Source organism: Botrytis fragariae (genome assembly GCF_013461495.1).
Source record: "Botrytis fragariae strain BVB16 chromosome Unknown tig00000101, whole genome shotgun sequence".
Lineage (NCBI taxonomy): Eukaryota > Fungi > Ascomycota > Leotiomycetes > Helotiales > Sclerotiniaceae > Botrytis > Botrytis fragariae.
In genome coordinates this window covers 1,645,860-1,662,326 of record NW_023500996.1, presented here as the reverse complement: position 1 = coordinate 1,662,326, position 16,467 = coordinate 1,645,860, and the positions used below count along the sequence as shown (strand labels likewise).

The 16,467-nt window shown below is 42.4% G+C and overlaps 5 protein-coding genes across 5 annotated transcripts; 3 read left to right on the top strand and 2 right to left on the bottom strand.

The window, feature by feature from the left end:
* Positions 1-1,326: 1,326 nt before the first annotated feature.
* Positions 1,327-3,255, top strand: Bfra_009156 (putative inosine-5 -monophosphate dehydrogenase imd2 protein; the record flags this gene model as incomplete). The annotated part of the gene is made up of 3 exons (XM_037339506.1): positions 1,327-1,844; positions 2,047-2,988; positions 3,039-3,255. The coding sequence occupies 3 exons, from the start codon at positions 1,327-1,329 to the stop codon at positions 3,229-3,231; spliced, it is 1,653 nt and encodes a 550-aa protein (XP_037191072.1). The 3' UTR covers positions 3,232-3,255.
* An 899-nt stretch (positions 3,256-4,154) lies between these two features.
* Positions 4,155-5,459, bottom strand: Bfra_009155 (uncharacterized protein; the record flags this gene model as incomplete). Its single annotated transcript, XM_037339505.1, has 2 exons — positions 4,155-5,067; positions 5,140-5,459. The coding sequence occupies 2 exons, from the start codon at positions 5,457-5,459 to the stop codon at positions 4,155-4,157; spliced, it is 1,233 nt and encodes a 410-aa protein (XP_037191071.1).
* Positions 5,460-6,336: 877 nt separating this feature from the next.
* On the bottom strand, positions 6,337-8,400 carry Bfra_009154 (putative fad binding domain protein; the record flags this gene model as incomplete). Its single annotated transcript, XM_037339504.1, has 2 exons — positions 6,337-7,884; positions 8,041-8,400. The coding sequence occupies 2 exons, from the start codon at positions 8,398-8,400 to the stop codon at positions 6,337-6,339; spliced, it is 1,908 nt and encodes a 635-aa protein (XP_037191070.1).
* Positions 8,401-10,979: 2,579 nt separating this feature from the next.
* Bfra_009152 (putative cfem domain-containing protein) lies at positions 10,980-12,589 on the top strand (the record flags this gene model as incomplete). The annotated part of the gene is made up of 5 exons (XM_037339503.1): positions 10,980-11,112; positions 11,165-11,190; positions 11,249-11,285; positions 11,459-12,011; positions 12,067-12,589. The coding sequence occupies 5 exons, from the start codon at positions 10,980-10,982 to the stop codon at positions 12,587-12,589; spliced, it is 1,272 nt and encodes a 423-aa protein (XP_037191069.1).
* Positions 12,590-13,670: 1,081 nt separating this feature from the next.
* Bfra_009151 (putative extracellular exo- protein) lies at positions 13,671-15,038 on the top strand (the record flags this gene model as incomplete). Its single annotated transcript, XM_037339502.1, has 1 exon — positions 13,671-15,038. One exon carries the CDS (start codon positions 13,671-13,673, stop codon positions 15,036-15,038), a length of 1,368 nt encoding a protein of 455 aa, XP_037191068.1.
* Between the last annotated feature and the right edge of the window lie 1,429 nt (positions 15,039-16,467).

Below are 16,467 nucleotides of genomic sequence, written 5' to 3'. Positions count from 1 at the left end.
AAAAGACGTGAATTTCCATTTGTTGATCCGTAAGTGGAAGTGGAACACTTGATCAAGGTACAAATGATAATGATGCTTATTATTATTACTAGGTAGGACGCACTTTGAAGTTTGTCCTGTGTACCGCACCGGTAGTGGATATTGTTCACATCATCAGGCACCGAGCATTCACTCAATTCATACCTCACTGTTGAAATAGGGTTTTTTTTCACACTACAATCAATCCATTGCTTTTTCTTGGATCAAACGCAGGGTTAATTTTTGTTTACGTTCAATTCTTGCTTTTACACGCTTCGCTTCCGTTGCTCCAGCAAAATAGGTTGACAACACAGCGAATGTATGAGCCAATCCAAATTCACAGCGCGGAGAATAAATCCTTGTACCCAGTAGAACTCGTCCATTCCATTTAATTTTTGGGTTTTATGGCGGTCTTTTATTATGCTTTGGTGTCGGATCGGTCTTACCTTTTTCCTCGCTCGCTCGCTGTCTTGCTATTATGCTCCCTAAGGTTTATCCTCTTTCATATATGGAAAATTGCAAAAAGCATGTGATCATCACATACAAATTGGTATAAATCAAAGATACCGATCTACCTATTTACCTATTTACCTATTTACCTATTTACCTATTTACCTATTTACCTATTTACCTATTTACCTATTTACCTATTTACCTATTTACCTACTTACCTACTTACTATACACAAGATCACAACACACATACAATATTTACATTTACCTCTATCACTGCTAGAGCGCAGCGAAAAAGCCTCCACGGCAGTGGCCAAGCGGAGCGTCATTTATCGACTTCATCGATTACTTCCTAGGTATCCACGTATCTAGGTAGGTCGGACTTCTCGATCTCCTCGCATCTTTCTCAATCATCCCCAGTCATTTATTCGAAGTCATCTCATTGCTCCATTCTCATTGCTCAATCCCAATCCATACTCATCTGGGCATGCATTGAGCTTTTCATATCTTCACGTGACTCTCTCTTATCGACAAACCACTTAACCATTATTGGCTTAGTTTCTCAAACATTCTGCAATTTTCGCCCCGCATATTTCACATTCATAATAATTTTTTCTCTTCTCTTTTTTCCCTTTCTCTTTTTTCTCTTGGGAGAAGGAAACTTCAACCCGTCGACTGTACATTTTCATTCAAGAGATTGGATTTCATCAATAACCTCAATTTCTCTTCTTCGTACTTCAAAGGTCGACTATCTCTTTGTCATCTTTTTCAATTTTTCTCATTTCTCTGAATTCTTGATTTGAATTCATTCCCCTCTTACTTTTCCCTCGCACATCTACCCGTACATCTCTTCAAGATGTCTCCTCAAGCAAACGGAGATTCCAAGCCATCTGCTTCAGACTTCTTGGCTCCAGCTAAGCAAGTTTTGGATGCCACAAAGGCTCTCGAAATTCTCAAGGAGTATGAATCTCGCGACGGTCTCAGCATCAATGATTTGATCGATTCCAAGAAGCACGGAGGTTTGACCTATAATGATTTCTTGGTTCTTCCAGGTTACATTGGATTTGCTGCTTCTGAGGTCGTTCTCGACTCTCCAGTCACCAAGCGCATTACCCTCAAGACTCCTTTCGTTTCTTCTCCCATGGACACTGTCACTGAGCACGACATGGCCATTCACATGGCTTTACAAGGTGGTCTTGGTGTTATTCACCACAACTGCTCTGCCGATGAGCAAGCCGAGATGGTTCAAAAGGTTAAGAGATACGAAAACGGTTTTATCCTCGATCCTGTCGTACTTAGCCCACAGGCAACTGTTGGTGAAGTGAAGGATTTGAAGGAGAAGTGGGGTTTCGGAGGATACCCAGTTACAGGTTCGTACTTCCTCTTCTCTCTCTCTTACCCCTCCCTACCTGCACCTTTACATGATTATTAAAACATAATTCAAATAACTTTCGTTCATCCGTATTGACCGCAAGGTCGTGGGGAGACAATTACTTTTTATGATTTTTGGTGTTTCATCTTTACTACTTGAGGAAATGATCCTATCTTGCAGCCGCTAACATGTCTGCAAAAACAGAAACCGGAAAATTGGGCTCCAAACTTGTCGTATCGTTACCAACAGAGATATCCAATTTGAAGATGATAGCGCCTCCGTCTCAAGTGTTATGGTTACAGATTTGGTCACTGCTTCATACGGTACTGAATTGGTTGAGGCCAACGCCATTCTCGCCAAGTCCAAGAAGGGAAAGCTTCCAATTGTTGACAAGGACGGAAACCTCGTTTCTATGATCTCCCGATCGGATTTGAACAAGAACATCCATTACCCATTGGCTTCCAAACTTCCAGATTCCAAGCAATTGATCTGCGCTGCTGCTATCGGTACCAGGCCCGAAGATAAAATCCGTCTTCAAAAGTTGGTCGATGCTCAATTGGACATTGTTATCCTTGACAGCAGTCAAGGTAACAGCATGTACCAAATCGAGATGGTTAAGTATATCAAGGAGAAATACCCTGATCTTGACGTTATCGGAGGTAACGTCGTTACTCGTGAGCAAGCTGCGTCATTGATTGCTGCTGGTGTTGATGGTTTGAGAATCGGAATGGGTAGTGGAAGTGCTTGTATCACTCAAGAGGTTATGGCTGTTGGTAGACCACAAGCTGCTGCTGTCTATAACGTTGCTTCATTTGCTGCTCGCTTCGGTGTTCCATGCATGGCTGATGGTGGTATCCAAAACGTTGGTCACATTGTCAAGGGTCTTGCTCTTGGTGCTACTACCATCATGATGGGTGGTCTCTTGGCTGGTACCACTGAATCTCCAGGTACTTCTTTCGTCAGTCGTGAGGGTAAGCTTGTCAAGGCATACCGTGGTATGGGTTCCATCGATGCTATGCAAGATAAGAAGGCTGGTGCTGGTGCCAAGGACAGCCAAAAGAGCAACGCTGGAACCGCCAGATATTTCTCTGAGGGTGACAGTGTTCTCGTTGCTCAGGGTGTATCTGGTGCAGTCGCACACAGAGGGTATGATGTCCATTAACCATTTCATTTTTTCCAACGCTAATGCTTTATAGTTCCGTCACTAAGTTTGTTCCATACCTCGCTGCAGGTTTGAAGCACTCTCTCCAAGACTGTGGTCAAATGAGTCTTCAAGCTCTTCACGAGGCTGTTGAAAACGGTACTACCCGTTTCGAATTGAGAACTGCCAGTGCTCAACTTGAGGGTGGTGTCAACATGGAGAGTTACGAGAAGAAGCTTTACGCATGATGTGCTTAGATAATGTTTTATGAAGAGCATGAGCATTAAATCTAGTCATCTGGGCAGGAATTTGAATTTAAGGAGTTTATTACCTGGCGTTTAAAATAGGACTACATCGTTAGTCTTTGGGTGGAGAAAGAATAAAATACATTACAAACACATGTTGTTTTGAATATGATTAAGTGATGTTGACATGATGTGACAAATTATCACATTAAACTTGTACTGGAAAGAACCTTACCGTCGAAATCAACCTAAATTAGATGATGGTATCTTGACTCTATCTTGTCGCGGTTTGAATTTTTGCGCCCAGTCCTACAAGGAACTTCAGGTGCTTTGTGGGAGAATTTGCGATAGGAACACTCACCGGATTGAAAGAATTTTGCGATGCATATTTCCACCATCGCTCGCAGCAAATTGCTGATCACAAACTCGGCAATGGAGTAAAATGATGCAATCCAAACCCTTTATGCATGTGTGGAATATTTATCCAGAACTGAATCGAAGTCTTGGAGAAACCATCAAGTGTATCCTTATACAGACTTTGATGATGATGAGTGGTGTCTCGCTCTAGTGGAGTAAAAAAAATGGCAAGTAGCAAGAAGAAGAATGGTAGAGGTAGACGTTAAAGGCTTCATGGTGCTTGGTGGATATAGTACTATGTGCTTCGCTTTTTCAACTATTGAGGCGTGGTTTTGATTGATCCCTAGTTAATTCATTGTAAAGATCTACGTTGTATCAATCACGAGACAGATATGATGCGAATGAAGATGATTTGAATGGAGAACTATGTACAATACGGAACAGAAAACTATTTATCTATGTAGGTATAACAAATTCTTTCCAAGGCGAGCCATTTGCAAAGTCTAGATTTTCTTGGATTTCGGCCTGGGCAGCAGGTAATCCTTTTGAAGTTTCTCGGACCTATCTGCTTAAACCCTCTGGAAGATTTTCGACTTGAAAGCTTTCAACATCAAAGGTGTCAAGGTCGAAAGTGTAGGAGCGAGTTTGTAGTTAAAGGAAACATAATATGGAAGAATAAATACATATCTTACTTTGATGAACCTGGTATCTTCGGGGCCAAAGATGTGAATTGGTTGGGGTCTACCAATCTGGACATCGCCGTCAGGATGTATTTCATAATCCCAGTCGGGTTTTCTCGTTCGTGAAAGCTCACAAGCTAACAGCACCCCGCAGTACGAGTGAACATCTGGTTCCCATAATGACTTAATCACTCGGCGTCCTACGTAATAGTAGGAACTCGCAGGCTCCTCTGCCATGAAGAGGGTAGAGATCTTATCACCAATCTTTTCGCTTTTCGCTTTTAACCCATTCAAGAGGATACCTGGCAAATATGATAGAGTCGTGCCATGAAAGAGCACCATCGGCCCTGACATCTCATCATTGGGGTTTTGGGATGTATCGGAAGAGTGCTTCGGTGCTTGACCAACCACAAACTGGCGGACAGAATCTGGAAATCCGGGTATCACTAACTTACCATTCGCGGGGATCAAGTATCCTCCGTAGTTTTCAGAGAGATGCTTTACGAGTTTCAAGCACTCAGGTGCTTTGCTTAAAGCCTCTGCTATCTCCCGCTTGGATCCCATATTTGCAAAAGTTTCGGGGAATCCTTCCGTGAAGTCGTCAAGAGTTATCAATTGGCGAGAGCCAGGGAAACGTATCTTATCATCATGTCGTAGTATAGCATCGGCATAAACTGAACTAAGAAGTAAATCGATGACTTGAGGATTCAATTTGATGGCAGCAGAAATCTCCAAGATAGATCTGGACATTGAAAGATCATTAACGTCATTTTCTCCTTCCTTGCCATTCCATATCCAAATGCTAAAATCGCATTAGTATTGTCAAAAAATGATGAGAATCCTCCATCCTCCTAGCGAAACTCTTGTAACTTACACATCTTTCAGAAGCAGATGGATACACTCTATTCTTGTCAATCCATCACTATCATGATACAAGTTTTCATTCTGGACCGTTTCGCGTAATTCTGCTCCTGTCATTTTCCACCATCCTGCAATAGTATTGATGAGAACCGGATCAAGAAGCATCCCTGGTTTCAGGTATCCGATTTGATAGAGTGCGTAAACGGCTTGAAGAACAGGCTTCAAAGAATGGCGATAAAAATTGACCTTAGAAGCGGCGAGCTTGCGAAGTAGTGTTTTCTTTGTGGTGGTCATGGTATTTAATACCTTGCTAAGACTAGATGTTGAAGCCATTGTTGCTCGTGATAATGACCAAGGTGAGGTAAGAGATTCGGTGGATACTGCTGCGGAGATTTCTGAATGCTTTGTACAGACTTTGTGGAGGTACTTGGGATGAATGAAAGGGTTGACTCAATCATACTTCACTGAAAACCATCCTTTCTTATACTTATCTATAGTAACAAATAGACACTATCTCTCGAGTATGGAACGGAATCGATTTATCAACGAGATTCGTGCAAAACGCGTACATTTTTTTAAGGTTGGAAAATTGCATCAACAAGGGGAAATGTTTCAGCCATCTACAATACTCAGTTTAGAGCATCGTTGAGAATTGTGTAGTCTATTCCAGCAAATTGACTGAGGATGTTACTACATCATACCACTTTATCCTCAAACTCGAACTCAATAGATAATTCCATCAACTTCACGGCTAAAAAATATAACTCCAAGGTCCAGAACCTTCTACTAGAAACTTAAGTGAGGTAGGCGTCTAGTCTCCCCTTCGATAACCTATGCTGCGAGGCTTGACTACCTGTACGAAACAAATCAGGTCTCTAGCATGCCAATTTTTCACCTTGATCAACTTCAATCTGTGTGGAAAACATTCATCGTAGCCTAGAGAGCAGCAAAGAGTGAGACAAGCCCTCCGTGGGCTATCTCTTCTGACTTGACTATTTGTATATGCACATCTTCTATCCAACAAACATGAGGTGGAAGCTACTAGGCTTTCAGGCTTCGGAGCATTTGGATTAGAACACAGAACGAGACCCATTAAACTTCACTGGTATGTGCATTATTCATCAAAGGCGTCACCCTTCAGCCGTCATATGAACAAATTCACTTGCCTTTGGATTCTAATCTCGTGATTTATTGATCAGCATATGTATATCTAATTCCAACATAATCTTCCATTCTCATCTGGAATAGCATCGTTGCTAACGACACTAGCAACTTCACTTCCAACTCCGGTCTTGGTCCAGAATAATGACCATGGATCAGTCGCATCCTTAATGCTCAACAATCTATCGTAATTGACACCATAGAAATTATGTTGCCAATCCACCTCCTCAATATCGCACTCTCCAAGATATGCTCCCGTGCCCGGGGTAACAGCTTTCCACGCAAGTTGGAGTTCGCTAAGCTTAGCCCGAGCGGAAGCCATAGTGGTAAAATTGGTAGGATCCGTCCACGATGTACCTTGCATAGTGTGAAGAGTCGTCTTTCTCCAAGCGGGCAAAACAGCATTATCAACCCCTGCGACATTTGGTGCATTGATATTGAAACCTACGAGTAGCGAAGCATTGTTTCTCGACGAGCCTGACCAAGCATCGAATGTTGCGTTGAATGTTGCTTCATCTTCAAGATATTCTTGTAGAAAGAGTCGGGAACCAACAATAGCGTCATCGGAACCAACAGTTTCTTGAGCGAAAGATGCATCCCATCCTTCGTATAATGTATCATAGGTATTGTATACTGGTGTAAAGTCTATGCCGAGTGCAGTAAGTTTTCCAAACCAAGGTGCCAACAAGGCTTCGGTTTCAGCCTGGGTGTGATTTGGAGCCCAGAATGGAGACATGATGAAATAATCCACTCCAAAAGCTGCAGGGGGAAAAACGAAGAAGTAGCTGTAGATCCCGGCATTATTGAAGGTAATAAAGCTCTCCCAATAAGCACGGACACCGAGCCAGAAGGCATCATCGGTGACATTGCCACCAGAGGCGAATGTGAAAGTTACAACTGTGACGGGAGTCGTTGGGTAAGCTTTGATTGTGAGAGATGTTGCCACACCCCATGATGCGGGACCACCTCCACGTAAAGCCCAGAAAAGATCGGTGTTTTCAGTTGAGGATGCAGTAACAAATCTTCCATCGGCTGTGATAATACGAGCAGAGATGACCTGATCTGCAGCAAGTCCATATACTGAAGTCATAGGACCATGTCCTCCACCTTGAATGTAACCTCCTAGAACCCCGACATCTCTCGCTTCGCCGCCAACAACAACCATTCCCTGCTCGCTAGCTGCCTTCATAATATCCACACCAACAACACCACTTCCGGATGTGAAAGCGGGTCCAGTATAAGGAAAATCCGCATCGGTAAATTCAGCACCCTCATATCTGATGTCTTGTAGCCAATGAGTCCAGACACTCAAAGCACCTGCTCCACCGGATTTACCAGAGAACTCATGTCCTGTATTCTTGACCACGAATCTGATCCCTGTATTTCTTGCAAAATTGACGGCAAGTTGTATTTGTGCGACATTTGTGGCATTGACTGCGTAAGCGGGATAAGCGCCAAGTGTGCAGGTTGCTGTTGGGTCGGTGGTAGGCATGCAGGTTAGACCTTGATATATTGGGGACATCATGGATGTGGGATCCTCTTCGTGCATGGTAGAGTTAGTCCAATTATCTGTGACAAAGGCACATTTATCTGCGTTCTATGCAATCTATTAGTATTATGTCATTTGAAGAACCAATTTGATCAAGTAAGTAGCGTTTAAGGTAAATTTGGACATGGAAGACAACATTCGTTTAGTGAATTTTATGAGACATTCCACCTTATTTGAAGACTTTAAGTATTAAAGTAGACTCACATAGTTCCAATCATTATAACAGCTTGATGCGATTGGTATAGTTTTAATCAACGCACCACCAAGTAGGTCATTAAAGATATCCCAGACATCATCCGCAGGCCATTCCGCATCTCCAGGGAAGACTTTACACGCCGATCTCGAAGAAGCAATGCTTGATGCGTCTACCGAAGAAGCATTCCCAAATGTGAAAAGCGCTTGCATGGAAGCATTGAGTTGTGCGAGATCTGATGTCTTCAACTGGATAGTTTCAAAATCAAAAAGTGCTGTTGAAGAAGTGCCATTGTCTTGTCTGCGAGCATTTGTAGCAGCAACTAGACCAGCATTAAAAGAAACAAGGTTGTAAAAGAGTGAAGACTTCATCTTGACTTTGACCACTCTGAGATAGTCTCAGGTAGGGCAGAACAATGGAAATGATGAGGGTATACTAATGAAAGCTACAATAGCGATGAAGTGGAGGAAAGAACCTACGAACTATTGGGATCAACTTGCCTTTTCATAGTGAAAACGAGATTCGACATAAAAACCAAACAATATAAACGTGTGGATTATCACAATATGTGTGGAGTAGTCGTTCCGAGTTTGGTAAAGGCAGAGACCAAATGGAGATAAACCGCCTCATGGTGTGGCAAGAAACGGCGAAAACATCGATACTTGATGCCGGATGATGACAATTGATGTCCGAAAATTAAATAGTATGTGCAAATAGGTTGCAATCACAGATGAGAAGCAGTATATGCTTGCCGGTGGTGTTTATTTGAATGAAGGGGCGACAAAAGAGCGGCGAGCGACTAACAAACATGGATATGCGGGGCTAAAGACATTCATTTGGTATGACAGCCGTGAACACCTTAAAGTTGAGAATCTGGAGGTGGATATATGTCCGTTCTTTGTGGAAATGCTTTTCTCATCGCTGCAAAGATCATTAGGAGAGAATGGAGCTCCGCCTACTAAGTTTCGGTCGTTTATTTCTCGGCTGTGCTCTTAAGTAAGAGGTGAAGGAAAAGAGGGTAGGAGAGGGAAGAAAGAGGGCCCCGAAGGATGGAATAGAAGAAGAGCCAAAAGATATAGGTATATCTGTACCCAGCACATACATATGCGGTGTGATTAAAATCTCAATCCTGCAGAGGAGATTAATCGTCACCAAATGCTTTGAAGATGACGCCTCTTCCGTCGACGGTTCCTCCATTCTTCCAATACCGTTGAGGAAACCAAAATCTAGACATGCTTTGACTATTTTTTTAAAACAGAAAAAATAAGTAACGGAGCCTTCTTAGGAGTCAGGGGCGCTGGCCGGTCGATGCCAAAAACTCAAGATTGTGGATAAATCAAACTGAGTAGTATTGGTCGGGTTCTCTCAGGGTTCCTTCCGTACCCTACAGGGCTTACACACATAAATTTTCTTCGGTGGGTCTACCAATTCCTTGCTATATTAGAAGGATTCGCAATGCACTGCCATCTGAGATTAATAGCTGCAAGATTAGTTCGTAAAATACAATTCGAGTTTGGCCATTAAAACATTATACACTCGTATACTCAGTCTCCTAGTGACTTTACCTCGGGTGTACAAAGTGCCAACATAAGCTTATCTCCCACAATTTAGCCACTTATAAGTCAAAACATGTTCGCCCAATATCGATTGCAGGCAGCGGGAATGATTCAGCGAAGGAAAGAAAGGATAGAATGAGATGAACGAGTGGACGTGAGCATACTGGAGTACTCCATACTCTATACTTCCGGAGCCCCTTAGCTCGGGCCAAGTTCTAACGCTTTTTGTCTGTGCAAATCTATCAACCTCCTGCAAACATTTGTTTGTGAAATTCAATAAAAAGCTTGAACCTAGAATCCCTCGACTCAAGCTATTGCCGTCCTGAGTGCGATATCAACATTGTTACTGTAGTCCACAGGATCCAGACTCAAATGTTTGATACATATCTAAGCACCGAGGACTGTACTCCGCAACGTCGTATTCCTGTAATGTCATCGGGACCGAGGTAGACTTGTGCTAGGCTGGTTTTGGCAGGCCCAATCTACCCATAACATTTATCACACGTTCAAAACGAGCTTTCGGCGACTGGCACCTAGTATGTAGGGCCCTTGAGCCATGTATCACGAACAGGGGCTTAACAGACATAATCGCAATTAGCTTCCGCTCTCTACGCTAAGGTCTATCTCAAACCACACTCTCTCGTCCCTTCAACAATGGGCCCCGCGCAAGAATCGGCGGGTAGCACGGGAATTGGTCAGAGCGATAAGGGCAGATCCAACCACCATCCAGTTGTTGTTCTTCCTCCAATTAAGCCGGTTATATCACCTCATCCGCTCGATGGTGCAATTACTACAGCTAGCTTCTACCAATGCATACTATACTCACTTGGTATTGCTTCGCGAATCATGCAAATAAACAGGCTGAGAATTTTTGAGCCAAAGACAAAAGGCATGATTAATGTCAGGTATCTCTATCAAGCATGTTAGGTATCACCCCAATGGCCAAAAGTATGTAAGCCAAGGCAATGGATAGTTGTTCTCTAACTTGGTATTGCTGTCTTTATTTGATAAGCCTTTTCTTGAGTAGGATTGAAGTTTTCAAACGGCCAAGGGCTTATCCTGCAGATCCCACTTCCCCAGCACTCACCCCTGATTGTGTTACCCTTCTTGAACCTCACTTTCTAGCATCTAGAAGACCAAAATAGCATTTGCACGACACCACAAAATGTAGGGTGGTATTGCTAAGAAATCCAGGAGGGTCCTAATTCAAATGCGCGAAGGAACAGATTTGTGAATTTTCACCGAGATCTTCTATCAGCGACCGGAGTCCAGACATTAATATATGATATTATCCATCGCTTCCGAACCTTATCTTCTAAACTGATCGAAGCCCCCTTGATGAACCTTCAGTCTAGTGGAGTGCCTTTTGCGAGGTATCATCTTCGCCTTTTACAATGGTCAAGCAATTGAATACCGCATGTTTAGCCATTATCGTTGTTTTTGAAGTTGTTGGCTCAATCTTCTGCTTTGGGCGTCTAGCCTCAAGGTTAGTATCAAAATCACCATGGAAGGGACTGATGATGTGGAGTGAGTCTTCTGAAATTTGGCCTACACTGCTTGGTTTCTAAATATTTTTTAGGTGATATCTGTATGAGTATAGCTTGGGTAAGACATCATTGAGAATTAAGGTTGTCGTCTGAAATTGAGGCTGAGACAAATGTAGATTCTATCGGTTGTGGAAACTGTCGCTATATACGGACGTGAGTAATTCTTTTCGCAGACTTCTGGAGATCTTTGAAGTCTCTGGTTTTCGCAATGTCTCTTTATCTACGAAAGATTTGCTCCGTGAATACTTTCAGCAGAACTATGGAAGGGTTTATCAACTAATCTAGATGTTGAAGTTTGGTTCCAATAATGCTAATCTGGACACTAGTAACATCATACGCAAAATATGGCTATAAATCATCAGATCTTGTCCAATTCAATATCGACATACCTACCGAGATGAAGTGGTCAATGTTTGATTCCCTTTGCTATAATCCAATCCTCGGTTTCGTCAAGGCTTCCATGATTCTCCTATATCTTCGACTTGGGGGAATAAGACACACGGTTCGATATGCTTCATATGCACTCTTATGCATCAATTTCGCCCTTATGATCACCATCTTTTTTGTCGATATGTTTCAATGTATACCGTTCTCATATAACTTCTACTCGACAAAGATGGATTTGGCGGCTCAGATTAAGGCAAATGCCACAGATCCGGGAATTGGACCTTATGGGCCTGTAGCATCTGGATTCAAAGATGGGAAATATATAACGGGAGGGAAATGCATCAATGGCGTCAATTTTATATTGTCAACTGCTGGTTTGACTATTTTGACAGACTTAATGGTTCTATGCATTCCAATCTATATGGTAAAGGATCTCAAATTGAATCCACGAAAAAAGGCTGCAGCAATCTTCATTTTATGCATGGGCTTGGGGTATTGATCATTGTTCCCCTTTTGTGTTCGTCACGAGCTAACGCTTCTTTTCAAGTGTTACTGCTATCGGAATCTGTCGTCTTTTCTTCACTTACCGTGCATTCTACCCCGATGCCCCTGACCCGGGACTAAATGTTAACAGCACCATATCTCAAATCGAGACTGGTCTTGCATTGGTTATAGGCTGCGTTCCGGATATTCTGCCTCTTGTTCGACTAATGATACCTGGCTTCTTTAATTTTGCGACCAGACAATCAACTCATCCAGCTCGGTATCCTTACCCCTCAACTTTCGGTTCCAAAAGAAAGCCGGAAGGCCGAAGCGACATTCTCAAAAACACCATGTACGAAGAACATGGACTAGACGATTTGAAGTTACGTCCCAATAACGGGTTGGTACAACGTGAGACGCAAGTCAGAGGTGCTGCGAGTACCGATAGCTTGACTGGTAGTCAAATAGAAATGTTCGACAAAACTATGGACGAAAAGACGGATTCAAAGACAATTATAAAGACAACACATTTCTCGATGAAAGAATCGGACCTAAATGATCCAAGGAACACTTGGAGTAATGTCTGACTTAGTCAACAAGATTACTTTTGAACTTCTTTGTTTTGGCTTGTTGGTTATGGAGTCGAAAGGGTATTTAGCCTGTATGTTTTAGAGCCTGCGAGAAAATCATCGTGTCAAGACTTTTGCGGATTTTGTATGCCGTAAAGGTCATGACTCATGTCTATTCTATATTTGGCCACATTGCATGATTGTATGGCAATATATGTATTGTATAAATGTTATACAGTCATGTAATTTTGAGGTCTTTCGATGCTGAAAGGCGCGTGGGGGTCACAAGGAGTTTTCCCCTTGGTTTCTATACTCCCAGAGACACAGGATGTACAGCAACATGTGCAGTACACACCACAATATTAACAGCCAGGAGCGATTACTTTGAAAAGAATGACGAGGAGTATGGTAGAAACTTAGTATGTACCATCAACTCGCCTTAAAGCGCATGTAGCTTCTTGCCATTTGGTTGCATGCATGGAGAAACACTGTAACCAAATCTATTCCCTTCTTTTGGTGCCTCAAAATACTATGCGACTATAACCAGCCGCTTCTCTCCTTTCTGTTTTTCCTTCCGATCCGAGAGAAATCCCACCAATAGGGGTAATGATCTACGACATTACCCCAAAGTTGTGTTGTCAGCTGCGGGGAGCTGCACACAACTGCATTTGAGGCTGGCTTGGCACATATGAAAGAACCAACGACCAGATATTTACGAGACCGACGACTTGGAAAGTTTTTCTGGTGTAGTAAAGTTCACGTCTGCAGGAAGAACATTTTTAAATACATTCCGTCATGGAGCAACAAATTCCGTTTGCCAACACTTTTACCCCGCAGTCTGTCTTGGATGGATTCTGAAGACCCCGGATAATCAAGAGAGAGTTGGATTGGAATATCCACGTAAAACTTATAAAATGTACTTGGTCCAGCGTGTGAGTGAAGTTATCCTGGAAACTCATCTCTGGCAATTGATCAGCCTTTGCATATCCACTTAATATTTAACGTTGAAATTGAAAATCAGAACCCTCCAAACAATTGCCACAGTCAAAGTGTGCATGGTGATATTCCTCGAGATTTCAAAATCCAACTGACTTCCACCATGAAGTTGTTAGAACTTACTGCCGTGATATCTTCACTGGTTTCCCTTGCTCGAGCTGGCAATGGCAATGGCAACGGCCATGAAACAGCAAAAATCTGCACAATACCCTCGAAATACAAATCCTCAAATGGAACAGCCGACGACTCACCAGCGGTAGCTGCCGCATTTGTCAAGTGCTCCTCAAACTCAATTATTGAGTTCAAGAAAGGTGTCGATTACAACATCTTCAGCCCAATCTCCGCAAAGAACTTGTCAAATGTGATCATTCGTCAAGAAGGCAATCTTCATCTTCCCCAAAATATCACCTATATCCAAAACCTTGTCACAACCTCCAATGCACTTACATATACCACCGCTTTGTACTGGTTTGCATTTGCCGGTCCCAAGATTCAGTATGAAGGATCAAAAGACATTACGACCGGGTGGATAAACTCGTATGGCCAAGCATGGTGGGACGCGAATCCCGTCAATGGGACTGGTCTTGCCAATCGACCACATCTTTTCCAACTGAACACTACCAATGGCGGTATGAATTATTTCAAATCACGCAAGCCAATAGCGTGGAATGTTCAACTTCTAGGAAGTAATATCCGAGTCAAAAATAGCATCATCGACTCCTTCTCTACGGGTTCCGGTTTTCCATTCAATACCGATGGATTTGGTGTCACAGCTACAAACGTTCACATTTCTGATTCCATCATATACAATGGAGACGATGCATGTGCTGTTCAATCTGGTTCTCACAACGTTCTTTTTGAGAAGGCAACAATCGGGTATCAATCTCATGGCTTGTCCATTGGCTCTCTTGGACAGAATCAAGCTTCATTTGCCAATGTATCGAACATCCATTTTCGTGATATCACAGTTGTTGATGCAGTCTATGCTGCCCGATTCAAGAGTTGGATTGGAGGTCAAGGAATCGCAAAAAATATCACATGGGAAGATATCCGCGTGTACAATGTTTCATTCCCGATTTTTGTCACCCAAACATACTACAATCAAGGATCTAATGCGACTCAGCTCGAACCTGGCCAAATCAGTGGACGCCCGAACAACGCGAGTGTCAATATGGAGGATTTCACGTGGAAAAACTTTCGAGGAACAATTAATACCTTTGAGCCTGGAGATGGTACTTGTGTTTCAGACCCGTGCTGGTACGATGCTGGATTGCCAAATTTGCAGCAGACAGAAACTATTATCATCGAGTGCAATACCGAGAGTTCTTGCAAGAACTTCAATTTGGAGAATATTGAGATCTATCCGCAGGACTACAGAAACCCAACGGTGATCTGTATCAATGCTACGAGTACGTTGAATCCAGATCTGGGATTCAATTGTGCCAATGGAACGTTTGTTCCTTTGAGTTGAGGTGGGATTTAGAGATGAGAATATGATAGGCTAATATTTACTGAGAGATTAACATTTTCCATGTACTGGTGACTCAGGAAAATGACTTCGTTCTATCAATGTGATCTCACCCCCCACAGACATCTTTCCAAGTGTTTCAAGTATGAGCCTCAGAGATGTATTGCATTCTTCAAGCCCGCATTCATTTTGGATGATACCCACGGGCCTGTCGAGGAGGTATAGATATGGAGCGTCATCACATATAGACACGGTATATCAAGACATTCATGTGATGCACAAGTTCCAACTCTGTCATTGAAGCAACCGAAGTTTTCCCATTGAATCAACTAACTAATTATTAATGTTTGGATGATGAATTATGGAGGTAAATGAAGGAGAACCTGATGGAGGTAGATTTCCTTCCTGTGCTCAAATATCTCCTGTAAGTATTCTAGATAGGGCTGAGGTCATGCATCGTTAGCATCCCGATTCGATCGAATAAGCTTTGGGATGTATTCCCTGTCTCTCAGCTTTTCGATGACTGCACAGAAAAGTATATCCAAAACTCAAAATCCAAAACCCAAATTTGGCGTCACCAAGGACAAAAAGTGGCGGGGCGCCAAGACGTTTCATAGAAAGCAGTTGGCGAAAAAGGAACGAAATCAAAGTTGTTTTTCAAGGGGTTGTGGTGGCCTCTGCTCACAGCATTTTTTACCCCTTCATTTTCGAGAAAAATACTTTGGGATCTCGACGGTAAGAAACTACATTGAGAATATCGAAAAGCAACATTCTTTTAATGACATTGATATAAGTGGACATGACAAGATATTTTTTATGTGTGCCCAAGGTTGTTATCAGAAAATTACAAATTCCAGGCAATTTTTCACCCTTTTATTTCATACCCTCGAGACTTTCTTTCCCACTTCTTCAAGACGCAAGCTTTTACCATCAAGCTAATTGGGAAGCCACAGTTACCAGTGCACCAAATAAATTGCATTTTTCCCAGATGAGGCTTGACTTCAGATGAATTTGGTAGAAAGGAAATGAAGGTTTAATATATATATTGGGTTAATGCTGGCCATCGTTCTGCAAGGATTGGGCCAATGGAGCTTCATGCTTATCCGAATGAAACGTTTTGTTCCTCGCATCAAGCGACTAAACTTGATTGATACACTACCAGCATAGCCTTCAACATTAAGATAAATGAAATGGTGACTTAAGTTAAGAGATTAACAAGGTACTATTCATTGATATCAGATAGGTGATTGAACGACTAGTTCGAAGAATGTCCAGCATAACAATCTATGAAATTATTCAATCGGCTGGATGATCGTTGTCGCAGTATCAAAATCAAACCACAGTATCGAATGAGAGAATGAACAGAATTTCAACAGCGCGTCTATCTTCTTTTATCTATTCGCTGGAAAAATGTGGAGTAGAATCTGTGAAT